This window comes from Gasterosteus aculeatus, chromosome 6 (genome assembly GCF_964276395.1).
Source record: "Gasterosteus aculeatus chromosome 6, fGasAcu3.hap1.1, whole genome shotgun sequence".
Lineage (NCBI taxonomy): Eukaryota > Metazoa > Chordata > Actinopteri > Perciformes > Gasterosteidae > Gasterosteus > Gasterosteus aculeatus.
The window spans coordinates 13,625,729-13,648,287 of record NC_135693.1 but is presented as its reverse complement, the minus strand read 5'-3'; the positions used below and the strand labels follow the sequence as shown (position 1 = coordinate 13,648,287).

Sequence of the window (22,559 nt, the reverse complement as noted above, 5' to 3'; positions counted from 1 at the left end):
GCTGGGACCGGCCTCCGCTGTGACTTCACATCGCGGAGCTGGCATGTGCTGAGGGGTTCAGGGGCCCAATAGCCGGGATTTGACAATTCCGTGAGCGACAACTGACGCTGTCTGGCAATGCAGTGGTGCAATGTGTTGCAGAAAACGTACTCAGTTGCTTACTTAAGTGCACCACTGCAGAACTATTTCTATTTTATTGCACTTATTTTATTTCAATGCACTCCACTACAAAGCAAAAGGGAAATAGTGTACGTTTTACTACACTACATCTTCATTTGCTATATTGAAAGTTACTCTAATGACTCCATGACCTACACAAGTAAACCAGGCCATGAACGAGAAGCTATTTCTAGATAGTTGTTCTTCGTTGTTGTCATCTGGGCCACCATGTTGCAAAATGAAATGAATCCTGCTTCACCAGAAACTCCTCCAAATCCGATCCCACTGGGGCCTCCGGCGGCACAGCAGACAGACCCAGATTAGACTTTGCTCCCGCTTCCGACCTTCAGTCGGAGCTGCGCCGGGAGGCGGAGAGCTCCAGCGTTGTACATTTCCAAAGAAAACCCCCAAATCAAATTTCATGGGAGCTACTGTACATAAAACGTCTTTCCTTTTTCACCTAAAGCTGAATAAAAGGGTGAGGTGACTAGTAAAAACTTTACAAGAAAGAGCTTAGATTTGGCCACGAAGTATGAAAAACACTGACCGCACAGTTGTTCTTTTTCAAATATGACACTCTAGAGATAAATACAGACTTGTTTTCCTTTTCAGTCCAAATGCGTATTCTGGTCTGAAGTCATACCGGCCTCAGTGACCACTGTGCTTAAATTTGGCGGTGGTGAATCATGTTTTCATTTTCTTATCTCTGTTTCCTTCCCAGGGAGCGCAGACATATATGAGCTATTAGTTAAATCTGGCACAACAAACAAGCCGAGCACCGTCCCTGTGACATACATAAAATAAAGGATTTTATCGGTACCGCGCTGTGTGGACTGAAACATCTCTAGAAAGAATATGCTAATTTAACAACTTATTAAATGGCATAAGATATCCAACATGATAAACAATATGGCCTTTCTTCACCCCTCCCTCCCCATCATTTTCAGCAGAAACTTTTATCATAAATGCATGTGGATAGTTATAACAGCTCCACGTGGGCTTAGTTTATGCTTACTGGAGATTATCAGTCAGGTTGATTTTAAAGCACCGAATGCGTTTGACTAAATGGTTGATGAGATCGTTATTACCAGAAGAATCCTCACGTTGTGTGTAAAAAGTTTGTAAAGAGTTATTCCATGAGTCTTGCAGACAAACGGCTGGCATAACCGCCTCCATATGGCGTGGTTTACGCCGGGGGGGGGAACGTGCTCTCTTACACTACCTTCCATTAAACGCATTCCTTGTTAAAAGCCTGATGATGGCACGCTGGCAGATCCTATAGCTCTCCAGCGGTGTGACCGGTATCTCAGGTGTGTTTACAGCTTGTTACACGGGAGAGAGACGGATCGCCTCTCTTTGTAACACATGTTTTGGAGCACCGAGATACGCTCGGAGCAGCTCGTTCTCTCGCCGGCGGTTATTCATCGCAAATGTGTCGCAGGTGACGACCTTGTCAAACACAAGCTTTCGCCAACACAAACACGAATGAAGGCGGGCAGAGATGGAGAGGGAGCGAGCATCAATGTCTGCCTATGTGTGAGGCGGAGAGAGAGGCCTCAGGTGAGCTGAAGATGTCAACGGGGTCACTTCATTTCACTGAAAACCATCAATTACATCCTACCTCTACCGGTACATTCGTTTGTTGCTTTAGCGCAGCTGCTTGGCGGCCAGCTGGGGAGGAGAGACGGCTATACTTGTTTTTTTCTTGCAGCCGGAGAGATGATGGAGGGATTCTCCACAGCTTATGCAATATGTGCCTTTTTCATTCCACACATCCAGGGCTTTGTCCATGACTTAAGATGCTTATCCATAATACGACGAGGGCCGGGATTTCAATCTTGATGCAAAGTGAGATGAACAAGCTCCGATGACCGTAATGCCTGCGAGTAAGATGAATAAATATCCATATTTACACCACGAAATCAGACAGCGTTTTCTCTGTAAACCTCTCCATCAAATGCCTCATTGCAATTAAAATAAGCACACGCAGGTCTGTTTTTTCTGGGACGACAACATCCCAGCTGTTTCGTCGCCGCTCCTTGATGGCATGGTGTCAGACAGCTTGGGACAGGCGTGAAAGGAGACACCTCTGATTCACCCGAGAATTGTTAGGGGAGCAAAAAATAAATCTTTTCCGAGCAGCGAGTGCAGGACGGCACAATGAAGTAAGTGGCTTAATCTAAACATGAGGAAGTTTACTTGACATTTGCTGCTGAACATTTCGAGAGCATTTGGAGAGAAAAAAATATTTGGAATAACTTGCGTTGGATGATTAGAGACCACATTCGTCTGGCGAATTGAGAGAAAAAGGAATCCGCTAAAAGATACCGCTTAGCTCTAATTTCAGTAAGCACAGAGAATAACAAATTGAGCTCTCAGGGCCAGCGTACACAGGACTGAGGTCATTTACAATGTTAGTCACACACCTAGAAGATGACAGGAATGCAGCATTCCAACCGGTGAACCCTGACCTCCGCTTTGCCTCAAAGACACGTTTCTTCACTCCGTCACAGCAGAGCTCATTCTCACACTCAGTGTCATCTTCTGATCACAGTACACTTTTCTTTCTAATTTGACATTTTCGCTAGAGCGCCGCTGAATTTTTTTTTGACGTATTTCTTATATGCACAAAGCGTCTAAGCCTTTTTGTATAGTGGATGTACAAAGACACTTCAGTCTCCTCCTGAATAATCTACTGGCTTTGAGCGAGAATCTTCTCAGCGGTTCATTGAGAGATCAATTGATAATGAGAGTAATAGTTGCAGCCAATGGGGAACGGGTTCCCCTCTGAGGTTGATAGTGCTGATCCATGAAAGCAGGAATTAAGTGACATCAATGGGTTTGCTAAGTCAATTTCCTGAGCCGTGGTACTCTCCCTCTCCAGTCGTGAGACGAGTGACCAGTCTGCGGCTCTGAGATACGGTATCATGTTACAATGTGAGACACCGTCAGTGGGATGATAGTTCTGCTAAAGTGCAGGATTTGCTGTGCATTGTTTAACGTGAGCCGGGGTTTTTTGCTCAGAAACAGATTGCCCCGCTGCCGAAGCATCTCTCTCTCTCTCTCTCTCCCCCGTCCTCATCTCGGGATGTCCCAGGATATTGCCTCTCCTGGGATTTGGCTGGGCCGGGCAGGCGGCCAGCTGGTGGCAGGCAGAGACACACTCCGATGTGGTATCAAGGACACCGGAGGCTTAAGGGGGAAGATACCCCAGAGACACAGCAGCAAACCTCTCCCACAGTCGCACTTACAGTAATCCCGTCTAAGGTTTCCGTGCTGTCATGGTCATGTGTGTGTTTGTATCTGTGGGGGTTTGGGCTTTGTGAATGGTTACAGAAATCTCTGCAAGTGTGTGTGTGTGTGTGGAGGGGAGGGGGGAGGCGGAGGGGGTTGATAATGATGTGCAAGCATATGTCTGGGAATACCCCAGATACCTCTTCCTCCTCCTTCTTCTGTGTGTGTGTGTTTGTACATTACCGGAATACAGTGACTAATGTCTGCCCCTCGTCTCTTCCGTGAGCCGATCGGTCCCTGAGGCGAACGAGGGGGCGACCGGCTTTTCTCTGCCCAGAGACGCTTGAGACACACAGCGAGGACGAGCACGTGACGCCTTTGTTCCATCCGCGGTACTCGGCTATCGCCAACTCAATGGCACTCGCCAAACGGCCGCTCTCGCAACGCGGCCCGAGCATCTACCCCTGGACGCAGTGGGGTTACTTCGGCCTTCAAACCCGTAACTTCCAAGGGGAGACGACCCACCCGGTGCACAGACATCACAAGCTGGAACCGATTGAGCAGCATGACTCACTGTGTAAACATGGGGAATAGTCGAGTAGACAACATGCACCACTTAGGCCGTTGACGCTGACGTATAGTCATAGTGATGATGTAATCCCAGTGTAGACGCAGGCGCTGAGGGTGGTGGGGGGGGGGGGGTATTGTGGTAGTGACATAAGATCAAAGACCTTATGGGTTGATGACATTGTGCATCTTCTGGGCTGAACGTATCAATGCCCTGTTTGTGAGTAGGATGTCAGTGGTGCTTTCTCGGTGCGCCCATGTTCGCAGTAGATGTGGACAGGTTCACAAAGAGTGACACTTAATTTCCCCTCTGTCATAATGGGCACAGTGTCTGCCGCATGCATAATTAATCGATCACTGTTTTCCGCATCGATAACAACACGATCCCGGGGTCCTCACCTTGTCTTTGAATGGCGAGTGCATTCACTTCGCCGCTCGTCATTAACCGTGAGACATGTGACACACTCAGCACGAGAGAGAGAGAAACAGCGGTAGAGATGCAGATCCTGTGTGTTTCACGATGACTTGATACCACAAGCGTCACGTGAAGGTTTGCAACCATTACACTTCTCTTAGATTCCGAGTTGCAGGTTAAAATGGGGATAGAAAAGCTCCCACATAGTGTGTAATTCCAACTTTGGAAAAAGACACAATCATGCGTTGTAGCAAAATCCTCACTCGATAAGAAGAGGTCACAATGCAAGAAATAGAAAAGGGTGAGATGTGTTGAACCACACCAGCAAAGAGAAGATCTATTCGCTCTATTTTTAACTCAGAATCTTAATGAAACATCCCCCTAGCGCCCATAAGCCCCCCCTTCAATGAATTCATTGAGTTGAAACAGATTTAGGCAGCAGAATGAAAAATGGTGCATAGAAATGACAGACTTGGTTCAGAGATTAATATTACAGTGGAAGAAGTGATGATCTAATACTGAACCCTCCACAGTCCGCACAGTACACTGAGGATGAGAGCGATGAGCACTGCTGCCAAAGTATGGAAACTGATTACTCTAATCTCAAAGACAAAGGGCTCCGGATCTGTAATTAACTTAACTTTAAGATGGATGCAGTATAATAACAGACACTTTTTTATCATCTGCAACTTTGAATCATCAATTTGGTTGTGCCTAGTTTTCAAATGTAACTTCATGCATGGACCATTTGTTTTTTTTTGTTCATCAGAACCGACTGATTCCATGTTTTTCATATCGTGTTATCATTTAAGTTCATATAAGATTACTCACCTTGACAAAGCAAGGCGCACTCATCATATAAAACATGCACATGACATACATTAATCATAAATGAACGAGTTTTGCCATGTGCGCGCTTACACCACGTGACCGTTTCAAACAGTCCGGGCTACTGTCCTACAGAAGGGGTGCGGGACAATTTGGTTTTTTTTTGCAACAGTCCGGGGGAGGTGATGAGTGTGTGTTTATCATTGCGCTCAAAGGGGGGGGGCTCAGGATCGTGAAGATAGATGATAAACAAATATCTGACAGCAGCAGCAGCAGCAGCAAGCACCGCCGGCGGGTTTCCTCTGCAGAGACGCGGTGAGCTACAGGAGTTCGTCTTTGGCTTTTTTCTTCTTTCTAATTTTTTTTTTTTTAGTACCAGGTTTGACGACCTGCCCGCTGTCCTCGGGAGAGAGCGAGCTGCTGTAATTGGTTTCTCAATGAAGGATCATCAGCGGCTCCCCGGAGGCTCGGCGCACTGTAGCGCAGCGCTGCTGAACCAACCGTCCGCTCCCCGGCGTTAAACACCGCTCCGCCGCCGTTTCCTCCTGAAACAAACCATTTGGAACATCACCTTCCTGCGCGGGGCCAAAAAGGGGGGGATTTGTGTGTTGACAACGTGTGCGAGTCCTGGGAGATTACTTTGGTTTTGGTTGGGTTTTCGGGGGGGGAGGGGGGGCGGGCACGTATCGCGGAGAATCGTGCAGGCAAAGTTTAACGTCAGATTTCGACATGAGTGACCTGGAGGAAGACTTTGCCAAGATCCTGGTGCTAAAGGAGGAGAGGATACGGGACTTGGAGAGGCGTTTGGCGGACAGGGAGGACGAGATTCAAGAGCTGAAGAGGAAATTGCACAAATGTCAGTCCGTCTTGCCCAGCGCTCAACTTCTTGGACCGAGGACCCGCAGGGCGCAGGGCATCTCCGCGGAGCCTCAGACGCACCAGGACCTGTCCCGGCAGGCGTTCCGGAAATACGCCAAGTCCGACTGGTAAGAGCCGTGTGCCTCATTACGTGTGCCTCATTATCATTACTGCTCAGTGACGCCCGTGTGCCAACTTGTGTGTGTCCAGATTCTCAAAAATATCTCCTCTTTCTTCACGATCGTAATCCAAATGTTTTCGCATGGGATCGCGCGACCTGGAGCATCAACTGTTCTGTCACAAAAAAAGTAATGCGCTTTAACAATACATGTGTTGATGTTAACTACACGCACACACACGGGCTCGTGGGTTCGTGTGTACTTCCACGTCATTTCGCCACTAAGCTTGTCTTTCTTTCTACCTTTACCCCCCCACCCCCCATCCGCCCTGCTGCCCCTTTCTTTAATGGGAGCTGGAGACGTTTGCAATGAATGGACGAGCACTTTCATTCTTGGAGGCCGATGACGCAGCTCTAAGGCGCGCTCCAGAAAGAGCTCCTAATTGATCAGATCCATCAAGGCGGTCTCACAGGACGCCGCCAAGAGGAAGTGCGATGCATTATTGGCTTTTAGTAGCTGGACGCTGAGGACCCAAAGTGCATGTCTGAGGATATTTAATACTCCATTAGAAAACGCTTTGTTTGACCATATGCCTCCTTCATCACCTTTAGGTGCTCGTTTTAGCTTCACGATATGGTTTGTGCTGATTGTGAGGCCTTCGAATCAGACATGGACCAGTTAATATCTCCTACTTTTGACTTGCTGTAATACCAGTTAAGAGTTTGACCCCCTCTGTCTTCAATTTCTTCTTATCCCCATACCTATAATAACTCTCATAATAATAAAAAATAATTACTTACTATATTAATGGCACACACACGCAAACACAGGCAAAAAGCTGACTTAATTAATGCAATAGACAATGGGGTTAATTTGATTAAAATGGTAAATTTGCAGTCTTCATTTATATTATTAAGCCGCTGACAGGGCAAGTTCCTAATTTAAACTCATTATAACTGGGACTCAGCATAATCAGTCCCGAGGAAAGAAAAATCAATTTAGTGCGCCTAAGAATGAAGTACAGATTTTGTGAATGAAACAATGTCTACACTGAAAAAAATGATTCGGACCCCTTTTAAATATTACTTGATTTATTCAAGGTTATTTCACTGATTTGAACGTGTTATTGAATCCTACTTATCTTTTTTAATTAATCTTAACACATTCTTCCATGGTTTAGAAAAAGCTTATTTCCTTCATTTAAAAGTTACATGAAAAAAATGTGTACATTTTACAACCACATTCAACTTCCACATCTGCGCATGTGCGACCACAAACCGCCCCTGGAGGACGCGGGAATCTTTTTCACTTTTAAAGATTTGCTATATCTCCTGGCTGTCTGGATATCCAAGGCTCTACGTTTTCAGTAAGTAAACATCTTAAATTCATGGCTGTATTATATTTTCACTTTAACCGGATTTAGAAAAGTAGTTGGCTGTCTGCTGTGTGTTAATAAAATGTTAACTGAGGCTATAGCTGCTAACGTTAGCTTAATGTTGCCTACATCATTAAGGCTAGGTTAGCATTAGTAGACTCGTTTTAAGTGAAAATAATTATCTAACTGGTGCCGATGATATCAATATAAATGCGTGATGCATCAAATGCTTTTCTTGTTGGACTTTCTCGTGAGTTTGTGGCCACTAAAAGTCGAACCTAACCAATGTCAATTGACTAGCTAACGCTAGCTGATAGCTAACGTTAGCTAACGCTAGCTGATAGCTAATGTTAGCTAACGTTAATAGCTTGTAGCTTCACCTTCCCGGCTTTCTCCGCATGTAGAAAGGTTTAACGTTATGGACCCACTTTAAGTGTATTTTTAACTTGATAAACTTTAACTATTGATAAAAGTGCGCTTGCTGCTCGCGCCAAATGGGTTGATGTTAACAGCCATTACGTGAGTCGCGCGCGGCTCTGCTCTGCTCAACTCTTTTCTGTGGTATATTTTCCCTTTGTGGTGCCTTTTCTCGGCTATACACTAATGAGCTAGCGTTAGCTTAAACATGTAGGTAGCTCTGAGAGCACGGAGGAAATGCGCTTCAATGCGGGGAAAATGTAAGCTGCAGCTGCTCTGTAGATAACAGAGGAGGACAAGCAAGGTCGATTCATGACCACTGTCCGGTTAAAAATACTTTTTAGTTGTTGGCCAAAAACTAAATGGGTAGGATAATATTGGCGTTGCCTGCCGTGCCAAAATAGTTTAGCTTCGTTTTCAGCTCTGGTTTCATTAGAAATTAACTAACTATTGTAGCCTACCCACAGTATTTTGTCTGTTAATAATTGAGAATTGATACTAATCATATATATTCTTTTTGAATAAAAAAAATTATATATGAATAATTAATGTTTAAGAAACCTTTCTGCAATCTGTTGCTCATTTCTATAGTAATATGAGGGTTTATTTAAATACAAAATGTGTTTGTTGGGATTTAATTTGAGTCATTATCTTAACCCAAGTCAGTAATGATTATTGAACATTACTTATTTTTCCTAAAATAAATACCTGAATTGTATTTTTAGGTATATTTGTATTTTTTTTGCAGTTTTTTCTATCTGATGTTGGTGTGATGTGGAACTCTTTGGGGACCTCATAAAGTTTTGGTAAGTACATTTAACAAACAAACTCTTCACAGGTATGCTGATCCCAGCAGTACTGCTCAGGATAAATATTCTGTAATGTTGTGGTATTTTTGCTCTCTATAGGGCAGTTATCGCTGAGAGCAAAGTAAATCTGCCACTGATCATATGTAGGCACTCAACAACTTTTGTGCAAATGATTTTGTTTCCTGGGACAAACAATGACTTAAATTAATTACTCATCTTTTGTTAGCTCTACAGTGCAGGAGTTTTAAGTACCACGGGTGACTGTATAAACATCATCACTATTTTTTTTTTTTTCTTCTCTCTTTGTTGTTTGTCTAGTTTATGTGGCAGTGTAAAGACTGTGTGGTGCTGAAGTGTCTAGGCGATCAAAGATTCTTAAACATTACAAACTAAAACATAGTCATTTTGGACGTGGCCTTCATATTAAGTGTGGATATCCTGATTGGCCTGCACTTTTCCATATCGATGAGGTAAGCACATGCTAGCTATTTTCCCAATGTGCCTCTTGTCTTTGTACAACAGAATATTGCACCAATACTCTGTATTTTGTCTTTTTGTTCTTTGATAAGATACATGCTGAATTCAAACGCATTACAGCCATCCCACTGGAATCTACCTTCATGGCACGGTCGGACAGCCATTTAGCCCAATTGACATCCATCTTCCAGATGAAGGGAGGAGTTGCTGGCCAGAAACTAGCTAAACATCTGGAGATTTTGCAAGAAGTAAATATGTACACCAATCATTATGACATGTAAAATGTCATGTATATATGTGATGATGAAAACATTAAGTTATATTGTACATTTAGGTTATTACATTTTATAAATATTGTTCAGTTTATTGAAATTGTTGTACTTATTTATGTATTTCTTATTATTATTTACTAATTGTAATTCTTTAACACAGGAGACAAGTGATGTCAATCTGAAAAGGACAGCTATCCTAAAGGCTCTTTGCATCTACCTGGGTGAGGACGAGGGACAGCTCGTTTGGGAGTATATAGTAAGTCATTGGGATGGATTTGCCTGTCACATGTTATGTTTTAAGATCCTAATGTCACCCACATACGTTTTCAGAGGTTCATGTTATCATTGACAGACGGTTGAGAATATTGATATAAAATTAACAACTTGCTGCACAGTATCGTCGTTCCTATGTACATCTTTAATAACACCTCACAGATATATAGTTTTATTTAAATACATATAAAATGGGATCAGATTCATCTAAGAGATTATTATGTATGGTGGCAATGTTCATACAGTAAAGTATACGTCATTGAAATTAAATACATTTCATGAATCGTGTTCTTTTCTCCTATTCTCTTTACACATACAGGACATTGAAGGAAATGACATCCTGAGAGACCTGCAAAAGCATACCATGGGTATATATGTCATCAACAAGGAGGGTGGAGAAATGCGACATTGTGATGACATTGGAATTCTCGTTGAAGGAGTAATCATTCTCGACAACTGTGGATCTGTGGCCCGCGCTTGTGCAATGATGCTGGGAGTCATCTACGCTCTGAAGATGGCTTACCCCAAAGAGCTAAGATACTATTACGAATTCCTTCAGAAAGTGCTCTTTCGAATGGATGCTGAAAAGCTTTCCCCCCAAATCCTTGGACTAAGGAACAAAATAGATGCTGGACTGTAGGAAATCTTCAGCCACTCTTGTGAACTGATCTCATTGCATTGCAGAAGAAAAGAGTCGACGTAATTAAAAAGCACCAGTCAAACCCGGGTAAACGATATATATGGCACACTGAAAAGATGTTTGTTCCATTTATTGATGTGACAGTTAGTCTCGTTCTGGCTCTACACAGATTTGCTATTTTCATCTTCTGCTAGTATCGGAGAGTAAAAGTTTCTGGAGGTTTAAGTCACATGTTGCATTATGTCTTGATTTATTCGCTGACGAATAAGTCTGTTCCCAATGCACTTGGTCTTTTTTTTTTTATAATACACCAACATTTGTGCCTTAGTTGAGCATGTGAGATTTGTTTGTTTATTTTTTTTCTATTTTTATATATACATATATATTATGACTGGTACTCTAGTACACACACACACACAGCTCTGTTGGAACTTTTTGATTTTAAAGCCTCCTGAAGAGTCTGCAACACCTCATTGAAGCACTGAAGATAAGATAATAAATACAACACATTTATAGAACATACAAAATAGAAGAACATATCCATCTAAAGAAAAATGAATAAGAGGTAGCACAAGATTTTGATAGTGTCGTTTATTTGTTGCTCAGTCTGTTGGATTGTGTTGAGGGGCTTCTAGCGTTAAAGCAACTGGTATATATATATGTAATGTACATATAAACATTTAATGTATATATATATATATGTATAGGTAATGTGTGTGTATATATATACATTCAGTTGTGGAAAAGAATGTTCTTTCTTTTGTTTAGATTATTATGTAAGGTGTATTATAATATGCCCTTTGCTTTTTTTGAATAAAATACACTGATATTGACCAATGGCATTTCATTTGATGAAACTTAATTTTAGTATGTATAATTTAAACAATAAATTGATTAGAATGTAAATAAAAAGAATAGTTACAGTTACCTAATTCATTTGATTAAACTGAACATGGGTTTAGTTGGAATTTCTTAATAAATTTGAGTTAACTCTACTCAAAACAGTTGAGCAGAAATTATAAATAAAAATAGGCTGAAATTAGTTGGAAATAATGAGTACAATTTACTTAAAAAATATGTCTGGATTTAGATACATTTATTTCGTGCATTTACTTACCTAAAAAAAATTAAGTAAATTCAACACATCATTTTTTTCAGTGTAACATTCAAAGAACACTTATCAAATATTCTAAACCTTTCTACAGGACTGGGGTTTGTTCTGAAAATGGCAAAATTGTACCCAGCTGATGAAGCACAATAAGTGCCTGACTGGACCTTCGTGGTTATTTGCATATGGCTGCAGACACTGTGCACTGAAACGGAAGTGAACCTGTTTACATTTGTTAGGTGACATGAATACGCTCAATGTCACCAGCGTGTCTGGAGGGACTGAGGGGTGACGGGTGTCCGCCTGCGCTCCCGTGCCCGCTGGGCCGCTGTGGGGTTGGAGACAGTGTGACCCCATTAGAGACAGGACGTGGCACCAGCCGGCGTCCCGCCCCGCTCATCGGATTACCACAGCATGGAGCGAAGGATCCTGTTTCTATTGATCTGCATAGGAAAAGGGCCGAGCTAAATGCTTAGAGAGGTGAAATTTAAAGCGCAGAGGTGCTTTGAAGGACAGTGGGAGGGCCTCTTTATGATGGGAGGATGAGGGGATGTGACCCTGGACTGGAGAGAGCCTGAAGTCTCCAGGCCACTGCAGTTTTCCTGATACGAAGGAAACTGCTGCTGATGAGGCTCTGTGTCATGCACCCTTCCTTCAAGAAAGTATGATTGTTCCTAATTGGCTCAGAGGAGGAAGGCCGCCCTGTCCTCATTAAAAAACACACCTTTTTTATAGGAAGGGCTTTATAAAGCTTTTTACTCTAATGACTCAAACAGACAATGTTGAACAGGTTTGCCCCACAGTTTATTTATATCATCCACCAGCAGTATTACCCGGAAGTGGTCAAGCATTCTTTGCTTCCATGTGCTTTAGTTTTAAAGACCCAGGACCATCGTGCATGTCGGTAGTTGCACTGGAAGAATGACTTATTACATGCTACCTATTTCACCCACTAAGGCCATGAGACACATAACATATGATGAATTAAGTGTTGGCCATTCTTTACAGAGAACAGTGGCACCGTGCCACCTTGTTTTGGTTCGCTTGCGTCGATGCTTAATCCCACCACAAGAGGGCAGCTGCGATCTATTATTATAACACCGCCGCAGGGTCGTTAACGCGCTTTCTTTTTGTTAGGAGGAAAAAGATGCTGTGCAACCCCCCCCCCGAAGCAAAAACACGTATCTTAACAACCAAATAAATGTCTTTGGCTCTCCGTTCGGTCCTCGCAGTCGGGCTGCTACACTTCCCACCATTCTCACCCTTTCGCAGTGTCCTTGGCGGTTTCCTCTCCGTCGGAATTGGTCCAGAGCGCTGAGGCTGAAAGCTGTTCCATTTGGATAATTTAGACAGACAACGCAAAGAAGCTTAAATGGATCTTCGGCATATACTGTATTTATTTCTGCAGCTATCGACCCCCCCTCCTCAAATGAATAGATGACAGGAATCCCCCCGCTTTAAAATACACTGTATGCCAAAAGCATCATTTGGGTTCGAATATAGAACATTTCCGTTCATGTAGACAAAACACACAGGTAGTCCGACACAATACACAGTCTCCTTCCCCCATGTAATGGAAGAAAGATAATACACAACTCCTGCTTGTTTATTGTAACACCGAGGGTCATTAAGTTTCCATCACCTTCAACTTCCATTAAGGCTCCGGTGCTCGTCTATTTGGCGGCCAGAGGGGGATGGAGGGGGTGGGGGGGGGGGGGGGGGGGGCAATCTGCTGAAGCATGATGGCATCGTTCTCCGTGCATTGGCGTTTCTCACCGAGTTCATTATTCACGTGAGAGGGAGCGCGCGACCCTCTCCGGAGCGACCGGCTGCACTGTGCCACGGATTCCTGCAGGCGCCCTCCGCGCCATGCGCTCTCTCCCCGGGTCCTGACGCACTCGCAGAGGACGGTCCTCCGCTGTCACCCCGCCGTATAGGGAGGGAGGAGAGAGGGAGGAGAGAGCGAGAGAAACAGAGAGGGAGAGAGCGAGAGAGAGAGGAAGAGAGAGAGAGAGGGCAAACTTTACGCGGTAGTGGTTGAGGCGCTTTACGGGCTCACCTTGGTCAACCACCGAACGAACATACCTTCGATCCCATTCCCCAAATCCACAAGTGACAGACAGCGGCGAGGACCCCCCCCCCCCTCTCCTCACCCCGCCTCGCTCCCCAAACCACCCGCCAGCCGGAGAGACGCGGGCTGCATCCTCTTAAGCCGTTCATGCCGGATAAAGTTCATGACCAACGTGGTAGAGGAGAGGGGACAACGGCTGGACGGCACACACCTTTCGATAAACTTATCGGGAAGTCGCTCGTCGCCGTCTGAAATGGGCACCTTGCGTGACCTCCAGTACGCGCTCCAGGAGAAGATCGAGGAGCTGCGGCAGAGGGACGCGCTCATCGACGAGCTGGAGCTGGAGCTCGACCAGAAAGACGAGCTCATACAGAGACTGCAGACCGAGCTGGACAAATACCGCTCCGTTATCAAACCGGCAACCCAGGTCGTCAAGCAGAACGATCTGCACGAGCAGCAGAGGACGAAGAGGCAGGCGATTTCGGCCGAACCCACAGCCTTCGACATCCAGGATCTTAGCCATGTCACCCTACCTTTCTACCCCAAAAGCCCACAGTAGGTGTCCTAATTATACAAAAAACATATTGCTCATGATGATGTTTTTTTACGCAATAGCTCCGGTGTGACTTTTATTTGTTACCACGTTGCCTTTCCGATTGCTGCGCGTAATGTCACGTGTGGCGCAGCAGGTACGACACCTGTAGCCGCTATGAATGAGGAGGTGCTCTTTAACACACACACACACATGCACACGCGCACTCACAAACGCACGGACGTTTGATATGATATGGTGCCGTCAACTATGAAAATTAGGGAAACGATGTCAGGAAACTGTCTCTATGGCGACACAGACTTATCAATAGAATTATCAGCAGTTGGCTGATAAAAGGCTGGATACGCCTGATCTCAGTTTGGCTTCCGAGAATAAGACATTTCCATCCGGTGATGGGACTCTGTACAGAGCTGGTGACTTCTGCCTCGTCTGATTTACTAGTGTCATTGTATACAAGCAGTGAGCCTGTGAGAGACTGTCTCAACAGGCCCTCAGTGCATGTTTACCTTATGATTTGCCTACTCCCCCCTCTCTCTCTCTCTTTGCTCTCCCTCTCTCTATCTTTCTTCTTTTAAAACTCTCACCAAAACATCTCTGTCCTGCCCGGCCTCCGTTGGCAACTGCACCCGGTACTGAAATAGCCATCTGTTGTGAAAAAGTGCAGCTGCCTGTTGGGTTTGAACTTGAAGGTTGTGTCATTATGAATCGATGCACTTTACCCCCCTGGTGGACACGACAAACGGCTACTCTTCATTCTGTAAGCATGACAAATAGACATTAAAAGGAATTTAGTACTCACATGATTGCTTTAATTTCATCCCATCACATGTCTTTGCCATCATGTTGCTGTCTCCAGACTGAGGGGTGAAAGGCCATTAGTCTTTGTCGTACCTTTCAGCTTGGTCAGTTGGCTAAATAACATGGAAAGCACACTGGTACCTTGTGTTATGTTATTTGGTCTTTGCCTCACTCTTTTCGTGAGACCTGGGACTCTGTGTAAAAGCAGATAAGGAGAACCAAATGTGAGCATTTCATTATGATACCAAGCTTTTATTGTATATACATGATTTCATGTGTTTTCCGAAAGAGGCTGTCACGTATTGCCTCCACTGGAAAAGACCCAAACGCAGATTTGTTAGTCACCATGTATTTTATTCGTGAAAAGGAGGCACCGGACTAGGAGGTGACGGGGTGGTGACGGCGGTCCCGGATTCCAGAGGTGGGGGAAAAACAGTGAGCGGGATTCCCGGGGAGGTGCGTGGGCCATGCGGCCCGTTCAGGTGCAAACAAGACTAACAATCCGGCGGGGAAGAGGCTTCGGGGCCGCTCCTAAATACCTCCCCTGATTGGAAGGCAGCAACAGGTGGGTGATTGTGGATGAGACGCAGCTGGGCCCTGCTCTCACCTCCGTGCTGACGTCCGGCCCCCTCGAGTGCTGGTTGGTGCCAACACACCGACGCCTCCTGAGGGTGGCGACCTGACAGTACCCCCTCTCCGACGGGTGTCTCCAGACACCCCACCAGGCCTGTCTGGCCGACGGCGATGGTAGTCCCTCACCATGACGGCGTCCAGGATCTGGCGGCGGGGAATCCAGCACCGCTCCTCTGGACCAAAACCCTCCCAATCCACTAGGTATTGGGTTCCCCGGCCCCGGCGTCTGGAGTCCAGAATCCTACGCACTGTGTAAGCCGGAGCACCGTCAATGATCCGTGGTGGGGGGGGTCGCGGGGGAGGGGGCAGGAGGGGGCTGAGGAGGACCGGTTTAAGACGGGACACGTGGAAAGTGGGGTGAACACGAAGGGACCTAGGTAACTTCAACCGGACCGCAACCGGGTTGATGACCCCTTCAATTACGAACGGGCCAATGAATCTCTGAGACAGTTTTCTAGACTCCGTCCTCAGTGGAAGGTCTTTAGTGGACAGCCAGACCTTGTCACCTACTTTGTAGGTCGGGGCGGCCGTCCGGTGGCGGTTGGCATGCCGTTGGTAGTGCTCAGAGGAGCGGAGCAAGGCCGCGCGGACTCGATGCCAGGTTCGGTGACAGCGACGGATGTGACTGTGTACGGAGGGCACGGCGATGTCTCTCTCCTGGGATGGGAAAAGGGGAGGTTGATAGCCGTACAAACATTGAAAAGGGGACATACCTGTTGCGGAAGAGGGCAAGGTGTTGTGCGCATATTCTGCCCAGTAGATTTGGGAGGCCCAGGACCCGGGATTAGCAGACACTAGACATCGAAGAGATATCTCCAGTTTCTGGTTAGCTCTCTCTGCCTGACCATTGGTCTGTGGATGGTATCCCGAGCACAGACTGACTGTGGCCCCAATGGCCCTACAGAAGGCTCTCCAGACAGCCGAGGAAAATTGGGGCCCCCGGTCCGAGACCAGGTCACAAGGCAACCCATGTATGCGAAACACCTCCTTGACAAGGATAGAGGCCGTCTCCTTTGCTGACGGGAGCTTGGGGAGTGGAACGAAATGGGCATACTTGCTGAAACGATCAACCACGGTGAGTACAACTGTGTTACCTTCTGACGGGGGTAGTCCGGTCACGAAGTCCAGTGCCACATGAGACCATGGGCGTCGTGGTATGGGCAGGGGGCGTAAAAATCCGACGCTAGGTCTATTAGATACCTTATTTTGTGCGCACACTTGGCAAGCTGCGACGTATCCCTTTGTGTCGTCAGCCATGGTTGGCCACCAGAACCGTCTCCTTAGAAATGCCATGGTCCGAGCCACTCCGGGATGGCACGTCAGCCTTGAGCCATGAGCCCACTGCAGGACATTAGTTCTCACATTATCTGGCACAAATAGCCGGCCCGGAGGCCCATTACCTGGCCCCGGGTTGACTCTGAGGGCAGAGGTTACCTCGTCTTCTATTCTCCACAGGGCTGCCCCGACCAAGCAGTGTTTGGGGACGATGGTGTCCGGCTCTCGCCCCTCCTCCTCTCTGGAAAACACTCTAGATAGGGCGTCTGGTTTGGTGTTACGTGATCCAGGTCTGTAAGTCAGGGAGAAGGAAAAACGTCCAAAAAACAGGGCCCACCTGGCTTGACGTGAGTTGAGGCGTTTCGCTGACCGGATGTACTCGAGATTCTTATGGTCTGTCCAAACCACAAACGGTAGTTCCGCACCCTCCAACCAATGACGCCATTCCTCTAGGGCGACCTTGACGGCCAGTAGCTCACGGTTGCCCACATCGTAATTGCGCTCGGCCGGGGACAACCGACGCGACAAGTAAGCACAGGGGTGGAGCTTACCGTCCGTCGCGGTGCGTTGGGATAACACCGCTCCCAGCCCCACGTCAGAGGCATCCACCTCGACAACAAACTGCCGGCACGGATCAGGTTGGGCAAGGATGGGAGCAGACGTGAACCGCCTCTTGAGTTCCCCAAACGCCCCCTCTGCTTCTGGGGTCCACACGTAGGGTTTGCTACAGGAGGTAAGTGCAGTAAGGGGAGCGGCGACACTACTGTAATCCCGAATAAACCGTCGGTAAAAGTTAGCAAACCCTAAGAACCTCTGAAGTTGCTTTCTCGTGTCGGGCCTAGGCCATCCAAGTACTGCCTCCACCTTAGCTGGATCCATCCTCACCTGTCCCTCAGAAATGACGTAGCCCAGGAATGAAACAGTGTCGGCATGAAATTCACATTTCTCCGCTTTGGCATATAATTTGTTCTCCAGGAGACGTTGTAGCACCAGGCGGACATGTTGAATGTGTTCGGTGGGGTCTCTAGAAAATATGAGGATGTCATCAAGATACACAAATACGAAACGTCCCAACATGTCTCTGAGCACGTCGTTAACCAGCCCCTGAAATACCGCTGGGGCATTAGTCAATCCAAACGGCATAACTTGATATTCAAAATGCCCCAACGGTGTGTTAAATCCTGTCAACCACTCGTCTCCCTTACGAATTCTCACCAAGTGGTATGCATTACGCAAGTCTAACTTAGTGAAGATTGTGGACCCTTGAAGTGCATCAAAGGCCTCGTTCATGAGTGGTAACGGATACTTATTCTTGATGGTTATCTCGTTTAAACCGCGATAGTCAATACATGGCCGGAGGGAACCGTCCTTCTTGGTGACAAAAAAAAAACCTGCTCCCAATGGAGACGAAGAGGGACGGATGAGCTCGGCGGCGAGCGACTCCTTAATGTATTTCTCCATGGCTACCCGTTCCGGTTTAGAGATGCTGTACAGACGACTACTGGGGAACGTGGAACCAGACTTTAATTCAATCGCGCAGTCGTACGGGCGGTGAGGTGGAAGTGATGAGGCCCGATTCTTACTGAAAACCTCCCCCAGGTCATGGTAGTCAGTGGGGACGAGGGATAGGTCAGCCGCGCATTGGGTGGATCCCTGGCTGTTCTCTAGTCTCGGACTTGCAGACCGCAGGCAATGAGCATGACAAAACTTACTCCAGTTGGTTATCCTAGCCTCTGGCCAGTCGATTACCGGATTGTGTTTAACCAACCACGTAAGTCCTAGAACGATCGGAATCTTAGGGGAGGAAATAATTAACAGGCTGATCTCTTCCTGGTGGTTACCTGAAATAAATAGCTTAACGGGCTCGGTTCGGCTGGTGATCCTGGCCAGCAGCCTGCCGTCAAGAGTAGCAGCCTCAACAGCCCCCTCCAGAGGAGTGGTGTTGAGGCCCAGTTGTCTCACCACATCAGCATCAATAAAACTGTCGTCTGCCCCAGAATCGATTAAAACTTGAAATCGAAAAGACTGACCTTTTGTTGAGAGCGTGGCGTGCAGTGGTGCTCTGGGCCGGGGGTTGGGAGATATGGGTACTTGGCTCGCTAGTATTCTCTCCACATCTAGCGAGCCCTCCTGTTTGATGAGCGCCGAGGACAGGAGGAACGGTAGTGTCCTTGTAGCCCGCAGAAAAGACAGCTGTTGTTGTCAAACCGGCGCCGCCGCTCCTCTTCGTCAAGGTGATATCGGCCTAGTTGCATGGGCTCATGCTCGGGCCTCTCTTCATTGTTGGTCCCCGCTGGTGATCTGGCGTTGTACCTGGGAGGTCCCCCTCCAACAGAATATGAGGTTGCTACCCTTCGGGGGAGGGGTGACTCGCTGCGCCTCCTTTCTCTCTGTCGCTCCCGGCATCGGTTATCTACCCGAATCGCCAATTGAACCAGATCCTCTAAAGTCTCTGGTTCAGGGTATGAAACCAATTCGTCCTTGATCTGGCTACTTAATCCGTTATAAAAAACAGATTCTAAGGCCTCATCGTTCCATCCGCTTTCAACGGCTAGCGTCCGGAACTCAATGGCGTAGTCTGCGACGCCTCGGGTACCTTGCCGCAGCGCGTGTAGTCTCTTGGATGCGTCTCTACCACGCACTGGGTGGTCAAATAATTTACGCATCTCTGAGGTGAACATTGGGTAGGTACTTGCCACATTACTCTGTGTCTCCCATACCGCTGAGGCCCACTCTAAGGCTTTTCCACGTAGCAGTCCAATCACAAAAGCAATCTTTGACCCGTCCGTGGCGAATGAAGTTGGTTGTTGGTCGAAGACCAACCCACATTGTAGTAGGAAGGCTCGACAGCTGCCGAGGTCGCCATCGTACCTCTCCGGGGTAGGAACCTGTGGCTCCCGATGGTAGGGAGGGACTGGCACTGGCGGTGTTTGAGCAGGATCTGGAGCCGGAGCCGGAGGACCAACCGGGGCGCTGAGTCGGTGTTGTATCCCGGCGACACTGGTTGAGAGCTCCTGTAGTCCCTTCATGATCTCCTGAAGTGCTAGGCTGTGTTGATCTAGCAGGGCTCCTTGATTGGTGACGGCCCCGCGGACAGATTGTAGATCTGCTGGGTCCATGTCTTTGGCCGGATTGTTCTGTCACGTATTGCCTCCACTGGAAAAGACCCAAACGCAGATTTGTTAGTCACCATGTATTTTATTCGTGAAAAGGAGGCACCGGACTAGGAGGTGACGGGGTGGTGACGGCGGTCCCGGATTCCAGAGGTGGGGGAAAAACAGTGAGCGGGATTCCCGGGGAGGTGCGTGGGCCATGCGGCCCGTTCAGGTGCAAACAAGACTAACAATCCGGCGGGGAAGAGGCTTCGGGGCCGCTCCTAAATACCTCCCCTGATTGGAAGGCAGCAACAGGTGGGTGATTGTGGATGAGACGCAGCTGGGCCCTGCTCTCACCTCCGTGCTGACGTCCGGCCCCCTCGAGTGCTGGTTGGTGCCAACACACCGACGCCTCCTGAGGGTGGCGACCTGACAGAGGCTTTTAGTGAGACCTTGATGGTGTGTTTGTAATCATCAGCCATTTGCAAAAATACAAAATGCTGCATATTGACAGTGATCCATAGTATGATCTATCTGCAATGTACATGGAGATACATGGAGTTTCAATCTAATCAGCTGTTAATTAGAACGGGAAAGGCTGAAATATTAGGTAATGATGGAAATAAAAAGGAACCGCTTCCTGCAAGGAGGTGGAACTTCAGTCCTTCAATTATCACTTTAATGTTCTGAGCGTCAGCAGGACAGTTACTCTTCTAATTAGCAGAAAAACGAAAAATGATGATGCAAATTACTTGAGCATGTTTTAGCACTGTTCTCCCGTTGGTTAATTACTATGATCACCAGATAGATCTTTAGTAAATTACGCGGGTGCCCTCAAGAAAAAAACATTGCACAAAACTTTGCATTTTCACTTTGTTTTGATTATTGAAGCGCAGCGATATCGTCTGTTGGGCTTTGCTATCCATCCATCTTCAAACCGCTTATCCGTCATACAGGGTCGCAGGGGGGGGGGGGGCTAACTTCGGGCGAGAGGACGTGGCTAAATGTTTAGATTTTTCTTTTATTCTCACACACTTTATCTTCTCTTCAAGGCCCACAGGCCATTGCTCACTCATATGCTATCCACCCCTTTCGCTCCGTCCCCCTTTTGTTTTGTTTAGCCTCTCCCCCTTTTCTGCCACCCCTCTTCTTTTTTCCTCCCAAAAGAGCATATTTTCTCCTTTTAAGGAAGGCCGAACTTGCTCAGCCATAAACTTCACAACGGGATGAAGGCGAATACATCATCCTTACAGAGGGGAGGAAGGCAGATGTTTTCATAAGGGTCTGGTTATAAACGTTGCTTAAAGTCGCTATCAGAGGCTTAAGTGGGGGGGTCCAGGCCGGGGTTGAGAAGGTCAAAGATCTCCTTGGAGTAAAGTAACAGAAAGAGGGTCAATGAGGCGTATTTCCAGAGGAGTGGAGGTCAATTTGGAAAAATAATCACTCCCCAAACCAGCAGAGAATCAAATTACCGAATGGTCCTTCTCACCTACACTTACCAGGGGGATTGCTGGGTGGGATTTTGGAATTTTTCAGAAAAGAAACTCTGTGTCAACAAATGTTTAGGACCCTTACCGTTTTGGTTCATTAAGATAATCACAAATGAACAACACGTAAATGATTTGTGAGCCGTTAATGCAATCGGCTGAACTAAGACTTTAACGTGAAGCTATAAGTGAACTACCGCCGCATTACTTTATGTAAACACCACAAAGCTAAAGGAGCATTAGTCGTCGAGTGATGAGGTATTATAGTCACATTTTAAGACAGTTTTTATGCAAGCGTCTCCCTAAAAGCAAAACAAGCCAAACTGCACATTTCTGGGTTTTATATAGCAAGGGTCCGGTGTGTGTTCGGGCTGGGGGGGCAATCTGCCAAGCCGAACTGCAAGCTATAAGATCTGTAGTGTACAAATATATTATAGTACAAAAATGTTTCCAAAAATATTGACTGTAAGCAACAATAGCTGCTAGATATCAGCCGAGTGAAGTCCATCCTGGCCGAGACCTGTTGAGAGCTTCATCATAAGTATCTATATGAAAACAGCAAAGTGGGAAGTATTTAATCATTCAGTAATACAATTTTACCTCAAGCGACAAGAGGCGGTAAAAACACATTTTGACTTTACTTACGTTTTGAACTTAGGTTCAAGGTTGAGCTTTCAACTCCATTGGATACAAATATAATAAACCCTTGCAGACTCGACAGCGTAAGCATTCAAAATGGGCCCCTTTGTATTTCCTGTAGCAATGTTTGTTAATGCAGCTGACAGGAAGTAAACAGCAAGGCCGGGTAATTAAACAGAAGCTGTTGCCCGAGCAACAGAAGGGCTTTCAAAAGGTCAACTCTATAATATATACATATCTCAAACTCCAACACATCCAAATATTTATGTGTTGGGCTAGTTAAGAAGTGCAATCGTTCCTCTAAAGTGGAAACATGAAGTCATTATTAACGTTATACGGATGAGGAGTATATTTTGTGTTTTTTTTGGGGGGGGCATTTGTAAATTATTTTGGGGGATAACATAATTTTTTTTTCATATATAATATTGATTTTAATTTCATAATAAATCTGTAGCAG

At 46.4% G+C, this 22,559-nt stretch overlaps 1 protein-coding gene and 1 long non-coding RNA gene across 4 annotated transcripts in view; both read left to right on the top strand.

Moving 5' to 3' along the window:
* The first annotated feature begins 5,443 nt into the window (after positions 1–5,443).
* The window catches only part of LOC120820788 (cGMP-dependent protein kinase 1), a 76,112-nt gene continuing 58,996 nt past the window's right edge, over positions 5,444–22,559 (top strand). Inside the window, exon 1 of one of the 2 annotated variants that reach the window (XM_040178940.2) lies at positions 5,444–6,189. In XM_040178940.2, the coding sequence (XP_040034874.1) occupies positions 5,933–6,189 (257 nt within the window). In that variant the 5' untranslated portion in view covers positions 5,444–5,932. Of the gene's footprint in view, positions 6,190–13,493; positions 14,178–22,559 lie in introns of those variants that run through there. The other variant, XM_040178939.2, reaches the window with a different exon arrangement.
* LOC144409490 (uncharacterized) lies at positions 7,229–11,276 on the top strand. Of its 2 annotated transcripts, XR_013467951.1 has the most exons (6): positions 7,229–7,546; positions 8,721–8,778; positions 9,100–9,251; positions 9,351–9,506; positions 9,691–9,786; positions 10,123–11,276. It is a non-coding gene; the product is annotated as an uncharacterized LOC144409490 (long non-coding RNA). The 2 variants fall into 2 exon arrangements; XR_013467950.1 differs by lacking the exon at positions 7,229–7,546 and having other exon boundaries at positions 8,155–8,778.